Source organism: Macaca thibetana, chromosome 14 (genome assembly GCF_024542745.1).
Source record: "Macaca thibetana thibetana isolate TM-01 chromosome 14, ASM2454274v1, whole genome shotgun sequence".
NCBI lineage: Eukaryota > Metazoa > Chordata > Mammalia > Primates > Cercopithecidae > Macaca > Macaca thibetana.
In genome coordinates, this window is record NC_065591.1 from 78731644 (window position 1) to 78752227 (window position 20584).

Below are 20584 nucleotides of genomic sequence, written 5' to 3' on the forward strand. Positions count from 1 at the left end.
TGCTGATTAGTGGCACAATAAGGCCCAAACCCAAGGTCCTCTATCACTGGCACTCATGACAATAAAAGCAATGTCTATTTAGGAAGCGCTTGCCATATACTAGGCCCTGTGACCATTTTAGGTACGTTATTTCATTCATTCTTCTCAGCCACAACCAGAGATGACATTTGTATCTCTATATAAATTAAAGCACCGAGAAATTAAATAGTGCCTGAAGAGCAACAAGCAGTGAGCAGGAGGGCGAGGTTTCCGTTCACTTTACCCCGTGATAGATTCCCGCTGATGTCAGGGAACTCATTCTCTGTTGTGTGCCTACCTGGCTGTTACAAACTTTGGTATACTTTAAGATGCCTAAAAGGAATGGGCTGCATCGTTTTTCTTATTTGTGTACATCCAGGGGACAGAATACCATTGCTGGCCTACACTGGGCCCAATTAATGGTTTTTTTAGTCTTGCTATTCACATAAAACACGAACAAAAACATCTTGTAGTATATATGTACATGTATATTTTTGTATTGCATATACTTTTTGTTATATAGATTGACTGATGGATAATGTTGCACATATGCCTATAAAGAAAAACTGTTTGCTGCAGCATCCCCATGTATAACACTGAACCTGGCACATTCTAAGTGTATAATAAATGTTTATTGAACAAATTCATGATTAAAAAAACAATAAAATGTTAGCAGTGGTGTTAGGGAAATTGTCATTTTAAGAATACTTTTCGATAAGGAACTTTTTAAAAATTGTGGTAAGAGCACTTAACATGAGATCTATCCTCTTAACAATTTTTTGGGTTTTTTGAGACAGGGTATCACTCTGTCACCCAGGCTGGAGCGCATTGTGCCATTATGGCTTCCTGTAGCCTCGACCTCTTGGGCCCTAGCAGTCCTCCCATCTCAGCTTCCCGAGTAGCTGAGACTACAGGTGCGTACCACTATGCCCAGATAATTTTTGTATTTGTCATAGAGACAGAGTCCCTCTATGTTGCCCAGGCTGGTCTCAAGCTCCTGGGCTGAAGGGATCCACCTGCCTTAACCTCCCAAAATGCTGGGATTTCCGGTATGAGCCACCATGCCAGCCTTAACAAATTTTTAAGTACACAGTGCAGTATTTTTAACAGTAAGTACGATGTTGTAGAGCAGTTCTCTAGAACTTATTCAGCTGCATAACTGAAACTTTATACCCAGTTGAATAGCAACTCTATTTTTCCCTCCCCCTAGTGCCTGGCAACCACCATCTACTCTCTGCTCCTACGAGTTTGACTACTTCAGATTCCTCATGTCAGTGGGAATCACGCAGTATTTGTCCTGTGACTGGCTTAATGTCACTTAGCATAATGTCCTCAAGATTCATTCATGTTGTTGCATATGGCAGGATTTCCTTCCCTTTAAGGCTGAAAAATATTCCATTGTATGTATATGACACATTTTCTTTATCTACTCCTTTATCAACAGACATTTAGGTTGTTTCCACATGTCGGCTATTGTGAATAATGCTGCAATGAACATGAGAGTGCAAGATCTTGATTTCAATTCTTTTTACTAAATACCCAGAAGTGGGAAATACTGGATCACATGAGAATTCTATTTTTAACTTTTTGAGGAAACGCCATACTGTTTTCCATAGCAGCTGCACCATTTTGCATTCTTACCAACAGTGTACAAGGAAACACATATTTTTAATAATCAAAATATGTACCTATCTATAATTTTGTTGGCCTTTTGGAAAATAATAAGTCAAAAGTAACAGGAGTTCATGAAGATGTTCACAGTCTTGAGCCAGTTTACTCCTACAGATTGATCCTAGGGAGGAACAGGAGGAAGTAAGAAATGCCCTTGGGCTGTCCCAGAAACACTGCTTCCTTACAGCCACTTCCTGGGACTCACTGGTCCAGTGTGAGGGAAGCAACTGGATAAATGATGCTATTTCAACACTATGACATATTGTGTAGCTACTCAATAATAATAACTACAGAAACTTTGCAGTCCATAGAATCTGTAGAAACATGGAAAATGTTTATTAGGTAAATGAAAAATATCAGATGTGAAAGCAGTGTGAGGGTGGTGGGGTTTAGATAACTCACTGTTATTTTCATTTTCAACTATTTTAATGGTTTCTATCCTTGTTCATCAGGATAGATGAACACTCAAGCAGCAGCAATATCAGCTAGGTTCACCCTGGAGCTTGTTAGAAATGCAGAATTTTTAGCCCCACTCCAGATCTACCAAACCAAAATTTGCATTTTATCAAGATTCCCAAGTGATTTTTATGTGCCTTATGGCTTATATTATCTTTTTTTTTTTTAATATATTTGTTGAATGAGCTCCTTAATTTGGTCTTCAAGCAATCTACAGATGAAGAGATAAAATTTGAGTTAAGTGACTTAGAGTTGTGTACCATTTAATGTCAGCTGTCAAGCCCAAGTCCCCTGATTCTGAGGCTACAGCTAAATTCAGACTAGCCACAGCCTGCCTGGCCTTGTTTCTGTGCCAGGCCTTCCTCCATTTGGCCTGAGGTGGCCCACCCGCTGTCACCTTCCTTAGGCTAAACAGCATGGACAGTGACTACCATCAACAGGGGCCCGTTTCAGGAAAAAGAGGACAGGCTGAGGTTTCTGAAAACATTCCTGTCTCTCCCATGAGTTCCTGATAGCACTCCCTTGAACCCAATCCAAGGGGCTGAGGATTCGTGTTTGTGAGCCACCTTGGAGCCGTGGAGATGAAAGTAAGCAGGGCAGAGGGCCACTGCAGATCAGTTGAAGCCACCCTGGCTCTCATCTAGTTCAACCCCATCCATTTTCAGAAGAAACACACCCAGAGAGGGAAGTGACTGGCCTTAAGCAACAAAGCTAAATTCAAGGCTAAGAGGAGAGGCTGGCATAGAGGGCAACCCAGATATGGGAATTCAGGGTAGTGTGGCTGGGAGCACCTCAAAACACAGGGTGGGGAAGGAACAGGGAGGTCCAGAGTATTCCCTGAAGAACAGGTGTGTAGTATCCTCCCATAATGCTGTGATCCTTTGTCATTCATGTACCCCTTTCTGAGCAAAAGTTTATCCTAGTTCTCCGCACTGAGAAAGGCTTGCTCTCCTGTCCTGTGTGTTGTACATCCTCAAGTGCCTTTCCCCTCGTCAACCACTGACAAAACAGAATGAGAGACATATGAAAGGTGGATTTAAATAAATAAAATTCACTCTTCAGTTAAGGTCTGTGGAAAAGGCATGATTTTATTGCACACTCACAATACACCAGGTAGTGTTCTACTCATCAACACTCGTTTCAAAACAGGATTTGGAGACAGGATGCTTCAAAAGAGAACTGCACATTCAACTAAACATATCCAAAAAAATTCAACTCTTTTGAATTAGTCTCCAAGTCTACACAAGCCATGGGAAATAGAAGATCATTAAGATATGTGATTATACACAGACAAATGGACAAATGAAACAGTAATTAATATTGCTTGAGCTCAGACTGCTCCTGTAAGATCTGCAGAAATCATATGACTGGGTAAGGTTTTATAGAACAATATTTCATCAGGAGATAATGGCAGTATCTCATTAGACTAAAAGGAGACGATAGATGCTGGAAGATCAGCTTTCATACAGCTCTTCTCTGTTCATAATAATACTGTGTGCCTTCTCCAAATGACAAAGAAGTAAATTCATACTCCATCAAAATAACCTCAAAACACTGAGCCATTTCAGGGCTTTAAAAATTGGTCAAGAATTGTTTGGCCCCCACAAAAAGACTCTGTCACAAAACTTAGATGGCTCATAGGTAGAATATATTTTAGTATTCTGCAGGTAAAAAATAACATATGGTTAACTATAAATAAGAAATATATGTGCAAAATATGTATGTCCTTAACATTTGCTACTCAAAGGTAATTTCTAAAGTATCTAGAATGAGCTAAATTTTTTTTAATAAAAAAAGCCTTCCTTGAAGTACCCACTTTTGGCATTCTAAATATTATCTCTCCCTCTCACATATACACACACTCTCCACTTCCTTTCTAATCATGGTGTATAGATGCAAGCAATATTGTTGGTTCTGTGACAATACTTTTAAAACTACAAAAACAAGTTCTCCCACTCTAATAGATGATGTATTTGTTTGTTTTCCCCTTATGTGACTCATCTGTTAGAGTGAGAGGGTTTTTTTTTTTTTTTAATGCTGTGCTTCCAGCAATAAGGATAGTCAATGGCACAAAATAAGTGCTCAATGAATAATTAATGCACAGTGAATTCTCTTACCTTTGCTCTCCTATATCTTCTAAATGTCCCATGTATGATTTTTGTAATAAGAAGTAAAAATAATGTTATTTTTAGAAGTACCAGAATCCCAAAGTGACCAATATGGACCATTACATGATGAGTTCTAAAGGGTAAAGATGTCCTTATTTGTCATCACGTCCCCAGGACCTGCCCCCAAGTAGGTGACTAAACAGGTTTCATTATTAGATGAATAAATTAATTAAGGAATGATTGAACTATAAATAAAAAAGGGCAGGAGAGTATTGTATATGTAATTAGCTTATAAGGAATCTCATCCCTTTCTACCACATGACTTTCTTTTTAAATTATTTTTATATAGAAATATTTTAATGTACTTTGTATTATCATACATATATGGGGTACATGTGCAGGTTTGTTACATGGGGAAACTGCATAATGCTGGCATTTGGGCTTCAAGTGAACACATCACCCAAATAGTGAACATAGTACCCCAAAACTTCCAACAGGTGGTTTTTCAACTCTGGCCTCCTTCCATCCTCCTCCCTTTTGGAGTCTCCAGTATCTAATATCTCCATCTTTATGTGCATGTGTACCCATTGATTAGCTTCCACTTACAAGTGAGAACACGCAGTATTAGATTTTCTGTTTCTGAGTTATTTCACTTAGGATAATAGCCACCAGCTGCATCCATGTGGCTATGACAACATGATTTCATTCTTTTTCACATCACATGACTTTCAAACTTGTTTTTGTAGTTTTAAAAGTATTGTCATAGAACCAACAACATTGCTTGCATCTATACACCATGATTAGAAAAGAAATGGAGTGTATGTGTATGTGTGTGAGTGTGATAGGGTCCAACTCTGTCACCCAGGCTGGAGTGTAGTGGCATGATCTCAGCTCACTGCAGCCTCAACCTCCTAGGCCCAAGCAATCCTCCCACTTCAGTAGCTCAGTGGTCAGTAGCTCAGACCACAAGCATGTGCCACCATGCCCAGCTAATTTTTTTATTTTTGCAGAGACCGGGTTTTCCTATGTTGTCCAAACTCGTCTTGAACTCCTGGGCTTAAGCGCTCCTCCCGCCTCAGCCTCTCAAAGTGTTGGGATTACAGGTGTAAGCCATTGCACCTGGCCAAAAAGTGGATTTTAAAATGTTTTTGTATATGCATCTCCAGATTAGTGAAAATAAGAAAGAGGGTGGTGATAAGCAGGAAAAGACAAGAAAGTTTTGCACCAAAAGATTACAGACATAACCATAGGCTTTGTTGTCATTGTTGTTATTGTTGTTTACTACTGAGTTATGTGATGGTTATCTTTGTATTTATCCTGTCGGGGATTCATCAAGCTTCTTAAATCTGAGAACATATGCATTTAATCAAATTTGGAAAGCTTTTAGATATCATTTCTTCAAAAATGTTTTCTGTCCCATTTTCTAGCTTCTAGTCTTTGGGACTCCAATTCCACACGTTAGGCCTTTGATATTGGCCCACTTTCCTTGAGACTCTGTTCATTTTTTTCCCAATTTTTCTTCTCTCTGTTCTGCAAGTCAGTGACTTCTATTGACCGCTCTTCAAGTTCACTGACCCTTTCTTGTCACCTACAATTTACTGTGAAGTTCAATCAGGGAATTTTTTATTTCTCATATTGCATTTTTGTATACGATTTAATTCCATTTGGTTCTTTTTTTAAGTTTCTATTTCTCTAATGTAATTTTCTATTTGTTAATTCATTAGAAGCCTATTCATCTTATGTCCTTAACCACAGTTATAATAACTACTTTAACATTTTTGCCAGCTAATTCCCACATATGGTTCATCTCAGAGCTTGTTTCTATTAACCCTTTCTCTTAAATATGAGTCATGCTTCCCTGTTTCTTTATAATAATTTTGAATTACGTCTTGGACATTGTGAGTAATATGTTGTAGGGATTCTGTTTTTTGTTACATTCATCCAAAAAGTGTTATTTTTGTTTGTTCGTTTTAGCCAGTAATTAACATGGCTAAATTCAATCTCTATCTTGCACTAAAATAGACACCAAGTGAAATCTCTGTTTAGTTGTTTGGCCTTAGTTGGGCTGCTTGAAGTCTGTCTCACACATGCATAGTTCAGGGAATTGCCAGAGACTTAGGCAGAGTTTTATACATAAAATCTTGGGCTCCCTTTCTGTTGTTTTTTCCTTTCTTGGATCCTCCTGCCCTTGATCCCAATTTACAGCTGCTATAGTTACCCTGAATGCTTCCCTCTTGTTCTTCTATTTGATAAGACTGCATCTATCTGTATTTTAGCTGCTGCCCTGCTTAGTACTGACTGGGGTCTGCCCTCAGGCATATATATATATATATATATATATATATATATATATATATATATATGTGTGTGTGTGTGTGTGTGTGTGTGTGTGTGTGTACATATATATAATGCAAATTTCACATATGATATTCTTTTTGTCCAAATGCTGACTCTTGTCTAGCATTTGTTTTTTGTTCTTCTCCATAGCCTTCAGGTTTGTATTGGTGTTTTTTTTTTCTCAATAGTCTACTGTTTTTATTTGTGGAAGAGTTGGTCTGATAGGAACTATTCTGCCAATAGCGGAAGTGGAAACTCAGATTTCCATGTTTTAGAAAGTATTCTAAAGGAATGTTGAGAATGGATCTGAAATGAGACGAGGGACAGAGAAACCAGTCAGGAATATAGCAGCCACCCAGGGAAAATGTAATGAGAGTTCACAGAACAGCAGCAATTAAGTGCAATGAAAGTTTGTATTTGCAAGCTCCAGACTCTTAAATTCCAACTCTGCAGTAAAATAGCTAAAAACAGTCTGAACTAAAATATCAAGAGTTTTTGGATAGAGATGTAGGTTGTGGTGAGAGGGGAGGCAATGATCTTGGGCAGTATCTTCCTAGGAGAGTGGGAAGTGTGAGAAGGGAAGTGGACCATAGGCTGAACACTGGGGAAGAGGCAGGGAGTGACAGGACAACAGGGTAGCTAAGAAGAGTCAGAGAAGCTGGAAACTGGTTGTGATGACACTGAGACTAGAAAGTTGTGGCCAGGCTTCGTGGCTCATGCCTGTAATCCAAGCATTTTCGGAGGCCGAGGCAGGTGGATCACCTGAGGTCAGGAGTTCGAGACCAGCCTGACAAATATGGTGAAACACCATCTCTACTGAAAAAAAAAACAACAACTCAACGATTAGCCAGGCGCAGACATGGTGGCGTGTGCCTGTAGCCCCAGCTACTCAGGAGGCTGAGGCAGGGGAATTGCTTGAATCCAGGAGACAGAGGTTGCAACAAGCCGAGATCACGCCACTACACTCCAGCCTGGGTGACACAGTGAGACTCCAACTCAAAAAGCAAAAAACAATGAAAGAAAGAAAGAAAGTTGTAAAAGGAGTGCTATTGATTAATAACATCGAATGCCTCAAATTAGGTAAGCTGAGGTCCAGAAAACTCCCACTGGATTTGCAATTGGAAAGTCACTGGTGACCTTTGTGAGAACAATTTCAGAGGATGGTGGAAAAGGCAGATTGGAGAGGGTTAAAAAGTGAATGGAAGGTGAGGAAGAGCAGAGCATTCTATGTCATAGATGCCTTCAAAGCATTTCACTCGATTTCCCTTGTTCTTTTTCCACATAAAATTTCTACAAATTTCATAATAGTGTATCATGCAATTTTCAAAAAATGTAATTAATCTATATTTTCTTTCAGTTTTTATGTGACTGTCTTTGAAAAAAGTACCATCTGATTGTTCTTTCAAAATAACAGAAATAAACAGTTGGAAAAAAGGATTATAATGTGGCAGAACCTTTTTCCCCTTTTTAGTTGACATGTAATCATTGTACATATGAAAACTTTAAATAATTCTGATTTGAATGTGTTAAGTTTCAAAACATCTGACTGGGTATCAATTAAACTGTTCCACGTCTGGAATTTAGAAGAGAGTTTTAAGCCTTACATATTTTTTAAAAGTTTAATATCCTGTTTAGAATGTGCTGAGTTGCTGAGAGCATCTCAGATTTTGAAAAATTTTGAGAATATAAATGGGAATTCAAATGGGGCACAAATAACCACAAGGGCTTTAGTGAGTGTATCAGGATTCAGTTTTACAGCATAGAGACGTGATTAACCTCACAGCCTGCCTATCTGCGAACAGCTGAGAAGGAAGGAGGACCAGAGCACATGGCACAGCAGTTGGGAACCATCAATTGCATCAGTCCAGCTGCCTGGGAACTTAAAAATGGACAGTGTTTAATTGGAAAGGCCCAAATCTTACTATGGGGCCAGGGGATTCATGGGAACATGAAAGGAGTGAGACTAGGATTAAGTTTTTTGAGCAAAGGAGAGTCGAAGAAAACTCCTACATCACAAGTAATGATGTTCTGGAAAGACAGAAAACTCAGGGTGGGTTAGGGAGCACCAGGCACAGCCAGGGTGTGGCAATAAGTAGTGTTGGCTCAGGAGTTAAAGAGACCTGGGTGTAAAACCTGGCTTTGATCTTGGGACAGTTTCTTATCCTCTTTGAATTCTAGTTCCTTCATTTATAAAATAGTAATAATACTGTAATAATGTCTACTCTGGAGGCTTAAGATAAGGAAATGAGATAATGTAAGAGGCCAGTGATGTCACTCAATAAGGCAAATATCTGCTTAGAGTTGTAATAATAATATATTAGATATATTAAAAACTAATATATAATGTATACAACTCATATGTATAAAATATATAATGATATATATATATATATATTTTGAGACAGAGTCTCACTCTGTCACCCAGGCTGGAGTGCGGAGGCATGATCTCAGCTCACTGCAACCTCTGCCTCCTGTATTCAAGCGATTCTGGTGCCTCACCTCCTGAGTAGCTGGGATTAAAGGCACACACCACCACACCCAGCTAATTTTTGTATTTTTAGTAGAGACGGGGTTTCATTATGTTGGCCAGGCTGGTCTCAAACTCCTGACCTCAAGTGATCCTCCCGCCTCAGCCTCCCAAAGTGCTGGGATTACAGGCATGAGCCACCGTGCCTGGCTAAAGTGGTAATAATATAATAACTGAAAGATAAAAAATTTAAATGTCCAACAATAGATTGACCAACTAAACCACAGAGCAACTGTATAATGAAATATTATATTTATAATTACATTTGAAACAGCATAATAGGTCAGGTGTGGTGGCTCATGCCTGTAATCCCAGTGCTTTGGGGGGGCTGAGTCGGGTGGATCACTTGAGGCCAGGAGTTCAAGACCAGCCTGCCCAACACGGTGAAACCCTGTCTCTACTAAAAAAAATACAAAAAAGTTAGCCAGGCATGGTGGCACACACCTGTAATCTCAGCTACTCAGGAAGCTGAGGGACAAGAATTGCTTGAACTCAGGAGGCAGAGGTTGCAGTGAGCCAAGATCACACCACTGCATTCCAGCCTGGGTAACAGAGCGGGACTCTGTCTCCAAAAAATAAAAGAAAAAAAAGTGCATAATATATAGGGAAGTATTTATCATATTAAGTCATATGACCAGACCAGAATAAATAATGCATACAAATATACTATTTAAAAAGAACGTTTATACATCAAAATGTTAACAGTGATTATAGTTTAGACTGAGAGATTTTGGTTTCCTTTTTACAAAAAAACCCTATAAACACAAACTTTGGTAGCTTTCTGAGTTTTCTATGATGAGAATGAATTGCTTCTATAAGAATATAGAATTTTAACTGGAGATAATAGATAGTGGATGTTTTCATGCCATTGGTGTTACCCTTATTAGTGAATTGTTCTTATTTGCTGTTCCCCAAACCCACCTCTGGCTTAGCCCCTGGGAAAATGGCAACAATCCAGCAGAAACTAAATCTGCGGACCTAGAGGAATTAGAAGGATTTTTCTTCATTTACTTTGGGTGGTTTTGTCTGGCTGGGTGTGCCTCATTCTGACAGGAAGTGTGTGTCACCAGAAAAGAATTTAATTCTTTGCAGCAAAAAGATGGTTAGTGGAAAGAGAGAAAAATACTCATGCATGCTTCTCACAGATTGTCAAACTAGCTCCCCTTCCTAGCTGGACCCACCCAGAGAAGAGGTGCCTCCACTCAGAGTCCATGCTGCTGCAACAGACCAGGAATGTGTAGTGGCCTCCCAGTCCACTGAGAGGCCAGCTTGTTTGACCTCCGGTGTATAAACCTGGCTTTGCCTCTTGAAAGACTAACCACCCCTCTCTGTGCCTCAGTTTCTCAACTGCCATGCCCCACTAAAAAGTGAGCCGCACGTCTGCCACCGCCACTAAAAAGTGAGCCCCTATAAGCACGAGGACAGAGCATTATACCTTTCTGTATCTATACAGCCTAGCCAGCACCGAGGCTCAATTAATGTCTATTGACTAAAATGACAAAGTTGTTTTAAGTGGCTTTTTAAATGTGCCATCCAGTGTTCGCAATTAAATATGTGGAGCCAGGCGCGGTGGCTCATGCCTGTAATCACAGCACTTTGGGAGGCCGAGGCAGGCAGATCACCTGAGGTAGGAGTTCAAGACCAACCTGACCAACATGGCAAAACCCCATCTCTACTAACAATACAAAAATTAGTGGGGCATGGTGGCACGCGCCTGTAATCCCAGCTACTTGGGAGACTGAGGTAGGAGAATCGCTTGAACCCAGAAGACAGAGGGTGCAGTGAGCCGAGATTGAGCCATTGCACTCCAGCCTGGGGGACAGAGTGAGACTCCGTCTCAATCAATCAATCAATTTGTGATCATAGCCCTCTGGGGTATATTTATATGTGGTATAATGTTTCTGGGGAAAAAAATTAAGACAAACATAGGGAAATGTTAAGATCTGATAAGTCTGTATGGTAGACACATGAATGGATCTAACTAATATCCATATTAATCACTGATTTTCAGTTTCCTTGTCCACAAAATAATATCTACTTCATTGAGGCTTTGGTGCCTTGAACGAGAAGTGTTATGTCAAGTGCTTAGCACATTTGTGTCCTAACTCTTGATTTTCTTTCAGCAAGAGGAATGAAGGGTAGCTCTCAGTTGATTTTTTAATTCTAATGCTTAAAATTGGACTATCTGATTTGTAGGATCTGACCACAGTCATCCTGGCTATCATCCCACAGTGGCTGTATCCCATAGTGACATAGATATTTCAATGGAGAGAAGATTGGACCACATTAGGGCAGATGATTTGATCTCAGCCAATATTTCACCCAGTGTTGGAAGCCTTCTACAGTAATGCGTAAAAGTATAACTGATTGCCTATTCATTCACCAAACACCACATGCTAGGCATTGCACCAAGCACAGGAAATGAAGAGATGTGAAGATATAATTCCCTGGCCACAAAATATTCACTGTGTAGTAGCAGAGACAGAGGCAGAATCAAATTATTTCAATAGAATTCAGTATATGCTAGATTATTAGCCCAAAGGAAGAAGTAAAACATTTACCTACACTTAGCAATCAAATTTAGCTATTTCATTTTTAGTAATGAGGCCTATAGCTCTCACATACCTTTCAATTTTAGAAAATGTTAAGAAGAGTCTTTTTGCTGAAAATAAAAAGATATCACCTTCAAAAAGGATGAGCTCATTTACGTAGAAAATAAAATAAAGCTGTTGTGTCGGTATATACAGAAATGAATGTAAATGCAGAGACAAAGCTTGGGCAGGGAACACATCATTGCCAAAGTGTTTATTGGGAGAGAGGAGAAGGTAATAGGAGGGTGGTGAGAAGGTTGTTCCCTTGTTTCCCATATATTTCTGTATTATTTGAAGATTTTAAATCAAAGATGTATTCACATCTTGTTTATGTTATAATCGCATTATTGTACATGTACCAAAAGAAAGGAGTCGTCTCCCAGATATCCACGTGTGCTTCAGATCTTTGTTCAAATGTCACTTTCTGAATATCCTATTTTTAAATTGCCACCTCACCACCATTAAAATCTCCATCCCCTTCTCTAATTTATCTGTCTTCATAGCATTTACCACAATCTGACATGCTATGTATTTTACTTTTTTACAAAATATTATTGTCTGTCTCTCCCGGACAATTAGAACACAGGCTCTGTGAGAGCTGAGATTACTGTGTGCCAGTTTTACAGCTCTAAACCCAGGGCTGAGGACACACATACCAGGTGTTCCATAGGCCAACAGCCTGACTCTATACAGCATTAGCTAACAGCAATTATTTCTGAATGGAGAGACTACAGATGTCTTTTATTTTCTTCATTCTGCTACTTGATATCTGAATTTTTGTAATGAGCACATATTACCTAAGAAAGCAATTGAAATTATTATTTTTTAAATGATAACCTGGGAACTAAGAAAGAGGCTCCCCTAGAAGCCACCATGGAAGGAGTAAGGGCCTAGTGGGAGTCAGGCCAAACAGCATAGGAGAAACCTCTTGAGACACTTGGTGGAGTAAAGTTAGTTGGAGTTAAAAAGCCAACTAATTTATGACTCCTCCGCTGCCTCGCAGTTTCCAGACATCCACACAAATGCCTGGTCTACGGGTCACTGGTTCACAAAGGGTCTTCTGCCCCATAGCTTCCCATCCCCAAGCAGCGGGGCCCAGAAATTTGCCCACATCCTTCCAACCAACAAATGTTTTTATCTGGGTCCTACTTAGATTTCAGCCAATTCTTTGCTGAGCAACTTGGCTTACTGTTTTCCTTGGGAACCAGACTCTTTGTAAGTTGGAGTCATAAAAAGAATGAAATCCTTTACCTGATACTTTTCTATTCGGGTATTCAAGCCTGCCACAGATGGAGGCCCTGTGGGCCACTCTCTCATTATAGGCACTGGTACCTTAGCCCAGCACTTTGAATAAGGCACATGTGAGAGTGAATGCTGAGCTTTTTTCATTCTTTTCTTCTCTATTTTTTTTTCTGTTCTATTTCTAATTGAAAGCCATTGTCTTGAGGGAATGATTGCAGCGATGGCTTAATCCTCATCTCAAAATGCCATCATAGGAGCAATGGGAGAAAGTGGTCCTGCCAGTCTGAAATCAGTTAAGAGACTTGGTTTCTCATAATTGTTCTGCCATTAACTTGTTACATGATCTTAGTCAAATCATGTTACCTCCCCAGGCCTCTGTTTCTTCATCTGCAAAATAAAGATCTTTGCAGTGTTTCTCAAGTCCCTGCCCAAATCAGTTTTTGTTTAACTGAGGATCAACAGTGACACCTTGTGGTTCTCCTTGAGCCATGTCTTTGTTTTTTCTAGCCCAAGTTTAAGGGAACCAAGGATATTTTTGCCTGTTCCCTTGCCTGGCCCACCCACCCTATCAGCTTCATTTAGCATGGCCCTAACCTTGTCTCCCCCTAGATTCAGAAAAGTGTGTCCACCCTTTGTTCACCAGCTGCTTCCCAGCCTCAACTTAGCAAATGTTACTAAAATCAAACTACAAGTAGACTGCAGACACCAGCGTGAAGGCCTGTGCTTCTGTGGTGACGTCTGCGGTTTGCTGTGCATGTGAGGGTATCAGCCCCAGGTGTTTTTTAGGGCTGGTAGTGCAGTCCCAGAGAGGGATCTGGGCAACAGCTCAAAGAGCAAGACTGAAGATTTTACTGTTTTCCAGCACTCCTACTAATTTGTAAAATTATCAGATTCCAAATTGTTCTATGCCACAGTTTTTCCATTCATAAAATAAGAAAAAGCTGCCATAGCACTGCCTTCAAATTCAGTTAGTCTATTCATTCATTTACTTATTTCTTCTTCAAATATTTAATGAGCATCTTCCTGATGCCAAGTTCTGAGCACCTACCTGTGCCAGTAGTCCGAACTTGAGAAGACAGTCTCTACTCTTCAAGACCCTGTTCTTGTCTAATGAAGAAGACAGAGGGAGGAAAAACTTCCATTGCCGTGCAACAAAGTAAGCCTTATGGCAGATAATGTGTACACATAATGGCATGGAAGCCTGGAGACAGACAGCATACCAGGCCTGGGAAGAATGTTTGACAGAGAACAGGACACTTAAATGCGGACTTTCACAGAATGGAGCTTGCCAGAGGAGACTGTTCAGGAAGAGAGAACAGGGTGGGAATAAACATGATCTATTTAACAGGGTGGCACATAAACATGATCTATCTAGATGCCCTACCATAAAATCAAAACACAAAACTCGACTGACTCAATTCCCTCCCCTTCCAGATATTACCCCATTTCTCTACTTCCCATTGTAGCCAAACTTTCCAAAAATTCATGTTCTGTCTTCACTTCCTCATGTTCAACCACCCTATCTTAGCTACCACCCCTCTGTAACTACCTAGCCTGGGTAGAAACAAATGCCAGCATGATACCATACTCAATGATCCTCTGTCACTGTTGGCATTGTCATCATTCCATGGCCATACTTTCCCTCTCAGTGCCATTTGCCACAGTGAGAAACTTTCTTTCTTGACTTCTTGTTTCTCTTGGCTTCCATGACACCCACTCTCCTATTCATGTTCCAGGTTCACTGTCTGCTCCTTGCTGGTCTCCCTGTTCAGCTCCTCCTACTCCATTCGATATCAAATGTCAACATTCTTTTCTTCTATCTAGGAAATCTCATTCATTCCCATGGTTTTAAATGTCATGTACCAGCTCCTAAATTTTGTATATGCAAACCTGACCTCTGAAATCCAGTCTTAGCAACTAGTGAGGTCTCAGCTTAAATGCTACCTGAAGGTTCGGTGATCTTCCCTGACATTTTTCTTCTTATCTGCTTCTTGCTAGATTGAGAGCTCCATGCAGGCAGATTCATCCTTACTTTCTTCAAACTTGCATGTTTAATGATTAGAACAGTTCCTAGGATACTCAAAAATTATTTGTTAACTAATTCCTGAATGAAATATAAGTAAATATAAGTATTTCAAATAGAATAAATCTGTTATTTTGATTGTTTTTAAGAAATTATTCACTCAATCCAGTTCAAGTTCAGCCAGACAAGCCTCACAAAGGGGCATATGCTCAGTGTTTCAGGATGTGATCTAATTTTTAATTGTTTCTTGATGCAAAGTATCACCTTTTTCCAGTGACTGTTTCTCCTCCTCCATCATCTACTCTTGCCCAATGGGAGATTTCCCAATGAAATCCCACTGAAGATCTGAATCAGAACATTTCATTCTCCATGGTTATTCCAAGTTCACAAACTTCATTTGTGGCCCTTGTGGCAGTTGATATTTTTTCAGGAAATACTATAGTTGCAGCAGGCCCTGTTACAGCTTAGAGGATATGCACGTTGTGGATGCTTTTTACCGAAACACATGATAACCAGGTATCCAGGAGCGGGAGCTAGCGACACGGTGGTCCGGACCTGTGGAAAAGGGAATGCCACTCCTGGCAAAGGGAAGCAACAGGCAGCACATTTTGTTCAGAGAAACAAGGTGAACCCTCTTGGAGGTAAACTTAAGGCTGAGATCCATTTCGGCTTGAGGCTTCCAAGGCACAAAGCAGCTCCCAGTAGCTGAGAGGGATCAAGAAATAGGATATCCTCATCTTTCCTTTGTAGCAAGAGCATTCAGAAACGAGGACCACTGGTCACCTGGAATAGAAAGTTATTATTAAAATAAAGCTCCAGTCACATTATTCAGGAAACTTTGGGAATGTTTATAAATAGATAAAAATAGTAATGGCCAAGGAACATTCCTCTCTCCTACCTCTCCATGAGACAATACTGACCAAGTTAAACATGCCTTGTTTCCAAGATTGAATCCCAGGTCTACCTCTGATAAATCAGATGGACAATTACTTAACCACTCTCAACTTTTATTTCCTCCTCTTTAAAATGGGCAAAAATGGGTACAGTGGCTCTTGCCTGTAGTCCCAGCACTTTGGGAGGCCGAGTCAGGTGGATTGCTTGAGCCCAGGAGTTAGAGACCAACCTGGGCAACATAGCAAGACCCCATCTCTAAAAAAATAAATAAATAAAAATAAAAATAAAATGGGCAAAATAATGTCCTCACACTTATCACTATGAAGATTAAATGAGACAGTACCTGTTAAGTGCAGATACAATACCTGGGACACAGTAGTAGCTCAGTAAAATTACTTTCCATCCCTTAATACCTAAGCAAAAGAAAATGCCCTGAGGATGTAGATATTCTCTAGAGAATTTTTTTCTATATTTGTTCAATCAAACATATGAATAAATAATACAGCAGCCTAGACAGGAAGGGACACCCAGCATTGAATTATGATTTGTGCTTTCCAGAGCTGTCTGCCTATTACCCTGGTATGTTTGTTCACCTTCATATTCCTGCATCTAACAGACTTCCTGGCATATAACAGGTGCACAAAATGTTTACTGGCTTGAATTAAACTACACCTGCACTGTAGGTCCCAGCCTCATGTGACTATTAAGCAGTTGAAATGTAGTTAGTATGAATTGATTGTGCTGTGAATGCAAAACACACACCAGATTTTGAAAATTTAGTACCCCTTTTTTGGGGCTACTAAACGTAAAATATTTCACTATTAATTTTTATATTCATTACATGTTAAAATGATAATATATCACATACATCAGGTTCAATAATATATATTATTAAAATTAATTTCACCTGTTCTTGTCTACTTTTTTTTTTTTTTTTTGAGATGGGGTCTCTGTCGCCCAGGCTGGAGTGCAATGGTGTGATTATTGCTCACTGCAACCTTGAACTCCTGGGCTCAAGTTCCACCTCTGCCTCTCAGAAAAATGGAACTACAGGCACACATTACCACACCTAGCTCATTTTTAAAAAATATTTTTGGAGAGATAGGGTCTTGCCGTGTTGCCCAGGGTGGTCTCAAATTCAAGTGATCCTCCCACCTAAGCCTCCCAAGTTGCTGGGATTACCAGCATAAACCACCTTCTATTTCTTTAACGTGATTACTGGAAAATTTTAAATTACATGTATGGCTTTTACATTATATTTCTAATGGACAGAGCAGAACTAGACTACAGGCCACCAACTGGCTGAAAGGTCATTGAATATGTATATCTCAGACTTTTTTCTCTGAACCTCCTCTCTTGTTAAAGTTATACAAGCTTTACAAGGCATTTTCTAGGTCCAGCATTCTATGATCTTATGAACTTTAGACTACAGTTTCTTATGTAAGAATACTGATTAAGTTGCTAGTCTGGGCCAAATACTTTTGTACACACTGTCATTTAGTCTATATGACAAACTTAAGAGGGAAGAATGACCCTCCTCATTTAATAAGTGTAAAAAGAAGACTCACAGAAGTTAAGAAACTGACTAATGTCACCTGGCTTGTAAGTGGCAGAACTGGCCTGGAATCTTTGCCCGTTTTCTCCAGTTCTTTGAAAGAATTCCCAACAGAAAACACAATTCAAGAGTCAATGTGGGTGCTTTGACTTGGTTATTCCCTATGATATATTTCCTTGAGAAGAATCATGTATCATCAAGATCATTGTAAAACGATATGCAAGAGGCTCCTTAAAGAATGGAGAGGAAGCCCCGGTGCTTCTCAAGCTTGGTAGATCATTGACACCTAGCAGTAAATGTAGGGAGGCTTCTAAGGAGGTAAGATTGAAAGCTGGAAAAGCAGGGGCTGCTGGCGGTTAATTGTTCACCAGATTCAGAAGACACGGCTGGGAGGATAGCGGAGGAGTGAAACATTGACCAGTTCTGATTTAGATGCAGGAATGTGCTAGGGAGGCACAGAAAGGTCGGCACCTGAGACACCTCTCATGGGCAAAATTCTTCTCCCAAGGACTGTGAAAGGAACAGAGAATGTGCTCAGAGAAGAAAGGGGCTGCTGGCCTCAGAGTGCACTTATTTTGCCAACTCCTACAGCCATTTCTAGGGCCTACAACAACAACAAAATGATGACGGCATGTTTGACTTTTACAACCCACCAAACTCTGTTAAATTTTGGAGACCTGGGACCAAGAAGTAAGGGATAGATAAAACAAAAAATGAGTTAAATAAGATATTGCCCTTGCATTGGAACCAAACTGGAAAATGCAAACTGGACTTGAAGGCTCTTGGACCTGGATTCAATTCTTGGCTCCACCTAACCCCTTAATCCTAGGCAATTCAGTGACTCTCAGTTTACTCAACTGGGAAAGTAATAAAACTTACCTCCAAGAGTTGTTATAGTGATTACATGATAATCAGGAAGCTCCTGAGTCCTGGTGTAATCAATGTCAAGTTGAAGAGTAGGAAAGACTACATTGTTTAAAATGGTCCAAGGGTTCCCTAAAACCTTTAGTGAAAGGTTCAGTATGGCTTCCTTTCCTCCAAGAGCCCAGCTTATTTCCACAGCTTCCCTCCCACCCTCTGCCTCTTCACCCCTACCCAACTGGGGTCAGCTTCTGATTTGTGACACTTTTAGAACCAACATCCTGAATGCTGAGACTCAGTATTTCATTCTGTAGCATTTTCTGAAGCCTTTAACTCACCGAGGGGAGTTGACCCCTTCAGAGGCCCTTCTTTAGCACAAGCCGCCAAGCTACCTTTTCCGGGGTTAGCCGTTGGCCCTGTGGGGGTGAGCTTGATCACCCCAGACATCACTTGACAAGGAGCATGCTGCATTTCTCTTAAAACACAAAACAAAAATTTGCTGGCTGGCTGCCCGGTTTCTGTTATGTAGACCCAGATTAAATTTCTCTTGGACTGGTTTGTAGAGCCCCTGGATGTTGGACTGGAAAGTGATTTATGTTTTCTCTTGGCAGGGAATTACCCAAGTGAAAACTGCATTGAAAAATAACTGTTTGACTGGAGTGTGTGTGTGTGTGTGTGTGTGTGCACGCATGTTCGTATACATTTATATGCATGCCGTAGTCTGGTCTGGTTGATAAGCTGCTTCTCATTGGTTGACAAGCTTTAGAAGTAGAAAATCAACAGCCAGGAAAAGGGACTTACAAATATGCCACCCTTAATAGTAGCAGGGTTGCCATGATTAAGTTTTAAATTTGATTCTGAACTCCCTGGCAATCAAGGCAAAAATGAAAACATAATCAGGCATGTAGCTCTCAATAACAGACAGGAAGGCCCTCCTGACCCTTCTTGAAAGCATTCAGAATATTACAACAATAACAACAGTCATTTACTGAGTACTCTCTATGTACCAAGAGCACATTTTGTGCTTGAAACAACCAAACAAATTAGTTTTTTCTTTTATGGTTGAAAAAATTAGGCTCCCAGAGGTGATGACTTTTGTAAGACTTTCCAGTTAGTAGCAGTTGAAACCTGAATTACTATCCAAGTATATCTGACTCCAGCTACTAACCAACACTGTCTTTTCAGTCTGTGATAGGCATGTCTTCAGGAACATTTTCATAGCAAATGTGCTACTTTTAATGACTGTTTGACCGTCAAGTAGAAATTTCAAAATTTGGGAGTTTGTTTCGTGTCATATTCAAACTGGAAATGAGTTGAGTGAGCCTTAGAGCTTTGCTCCATCCCCTTTCCCATCAAAAAGTAAAGAATAAAACTAAATATATGTTGAGTCTACCAAGCCAGGTGCCCTACATTCATTTCCTTCTTTAAACTTCACCCAAGGCCAGGTGCAGTGGTTCACACCTGTAATCCCAGCACTTTGGGAGGCCGAGGCAGGTGGATCACCCGAGGTCAGGAGTTGGAGACCAGCCTGACCAATATGGTGAAACCCTGCCTCTACTAAAAATACAAAAATTAGCCGCACATGGTGACATGCATCTGTAGTCCCACTTACTCGGGAGGTTGAGGCAGGAGAATCTCTTGAACCAGGAAGGTAGAGGTTGCAGTGAGCCAAGATTGTACCACTGCACTCCAGACTGGGCGACAAGAGCAAGACAGAATCTCAAAAAAATAATAATAAATAATAAAAAAATAAATAAACTTCACCCTAAAAAAAGTGTGACTTAGAGTCTTAATAAACGGTTTTTGGTTACCAGTTGCAAGACCCACCTGAAAGAATTTAAATAAAGGGATACCCATAATTATAAATAATGTGTATCTGGGAGAACTCAAGGGTGGGAAGTGTGGTTGAGCTTCATAAGAGAGACGAGAAGCAGAAACTGGGAAGTCAGAACACTGACTGGACCTACTTCTCCAGAGGGTATTGTCTTTTGACCCTGCTTGTCTATGCATCTCTGTTTCGGGGTGAACCTTCTTGTTTCCAAGTACAAAAACCTCCATTAGGGCTATACTCCTGGATTTTGGTTCATGAATTTGGGGAAGGGACCAAGCACTCATAGTTCAACTGTTTCCCCTCGCATTTTCCCCTCCATCTACATGCAGCAGCCTCTGGCTATTCAGGGTTGTCTACGAAAAGTCTCTCTCATTATGTGTTCAGCATTGCCACACTAAACCATGTTTATCTGCAAAAAGCTCATGCGTTACTCCTCCTCTGCCATAACCTCATGAATCCCTTAATTGGTT

At 40.2% G+C, this 20584-nt stretch overlaps 2 protein-coding genes across 2 annotated transcripts in view; both read right to left on the reverse strand.

Moving 5' to 3' along the window:
* ME3 (malic enzyme 3) overlaps positions 1 to 20584 on the reverse strand; it is a 1085505-nt gene that overhangs the window by 438510 nt on the left and 626411 nt on the right. The window lies entirely within an intron of this gene.
* The window catches only part of FZD4 (frizzled class receptor 4), a 46610-nt gene continuing 29233 nt past the window's right edge, over positions 3208 to 20584 (reverse strand). Inside the window, exon 3 of the mRNA XM_050755848.1 lies at positions 3208 to 15756. Within this exon, the coding sequence (XP_050611805.1) occupies positions 15733 to 15756 (24 nt within the window). The 3' untranslated portion in view covers positions 3208 to 15732. The remainder of the gene's footprint in view (positions 15757 to 20584) is intronic.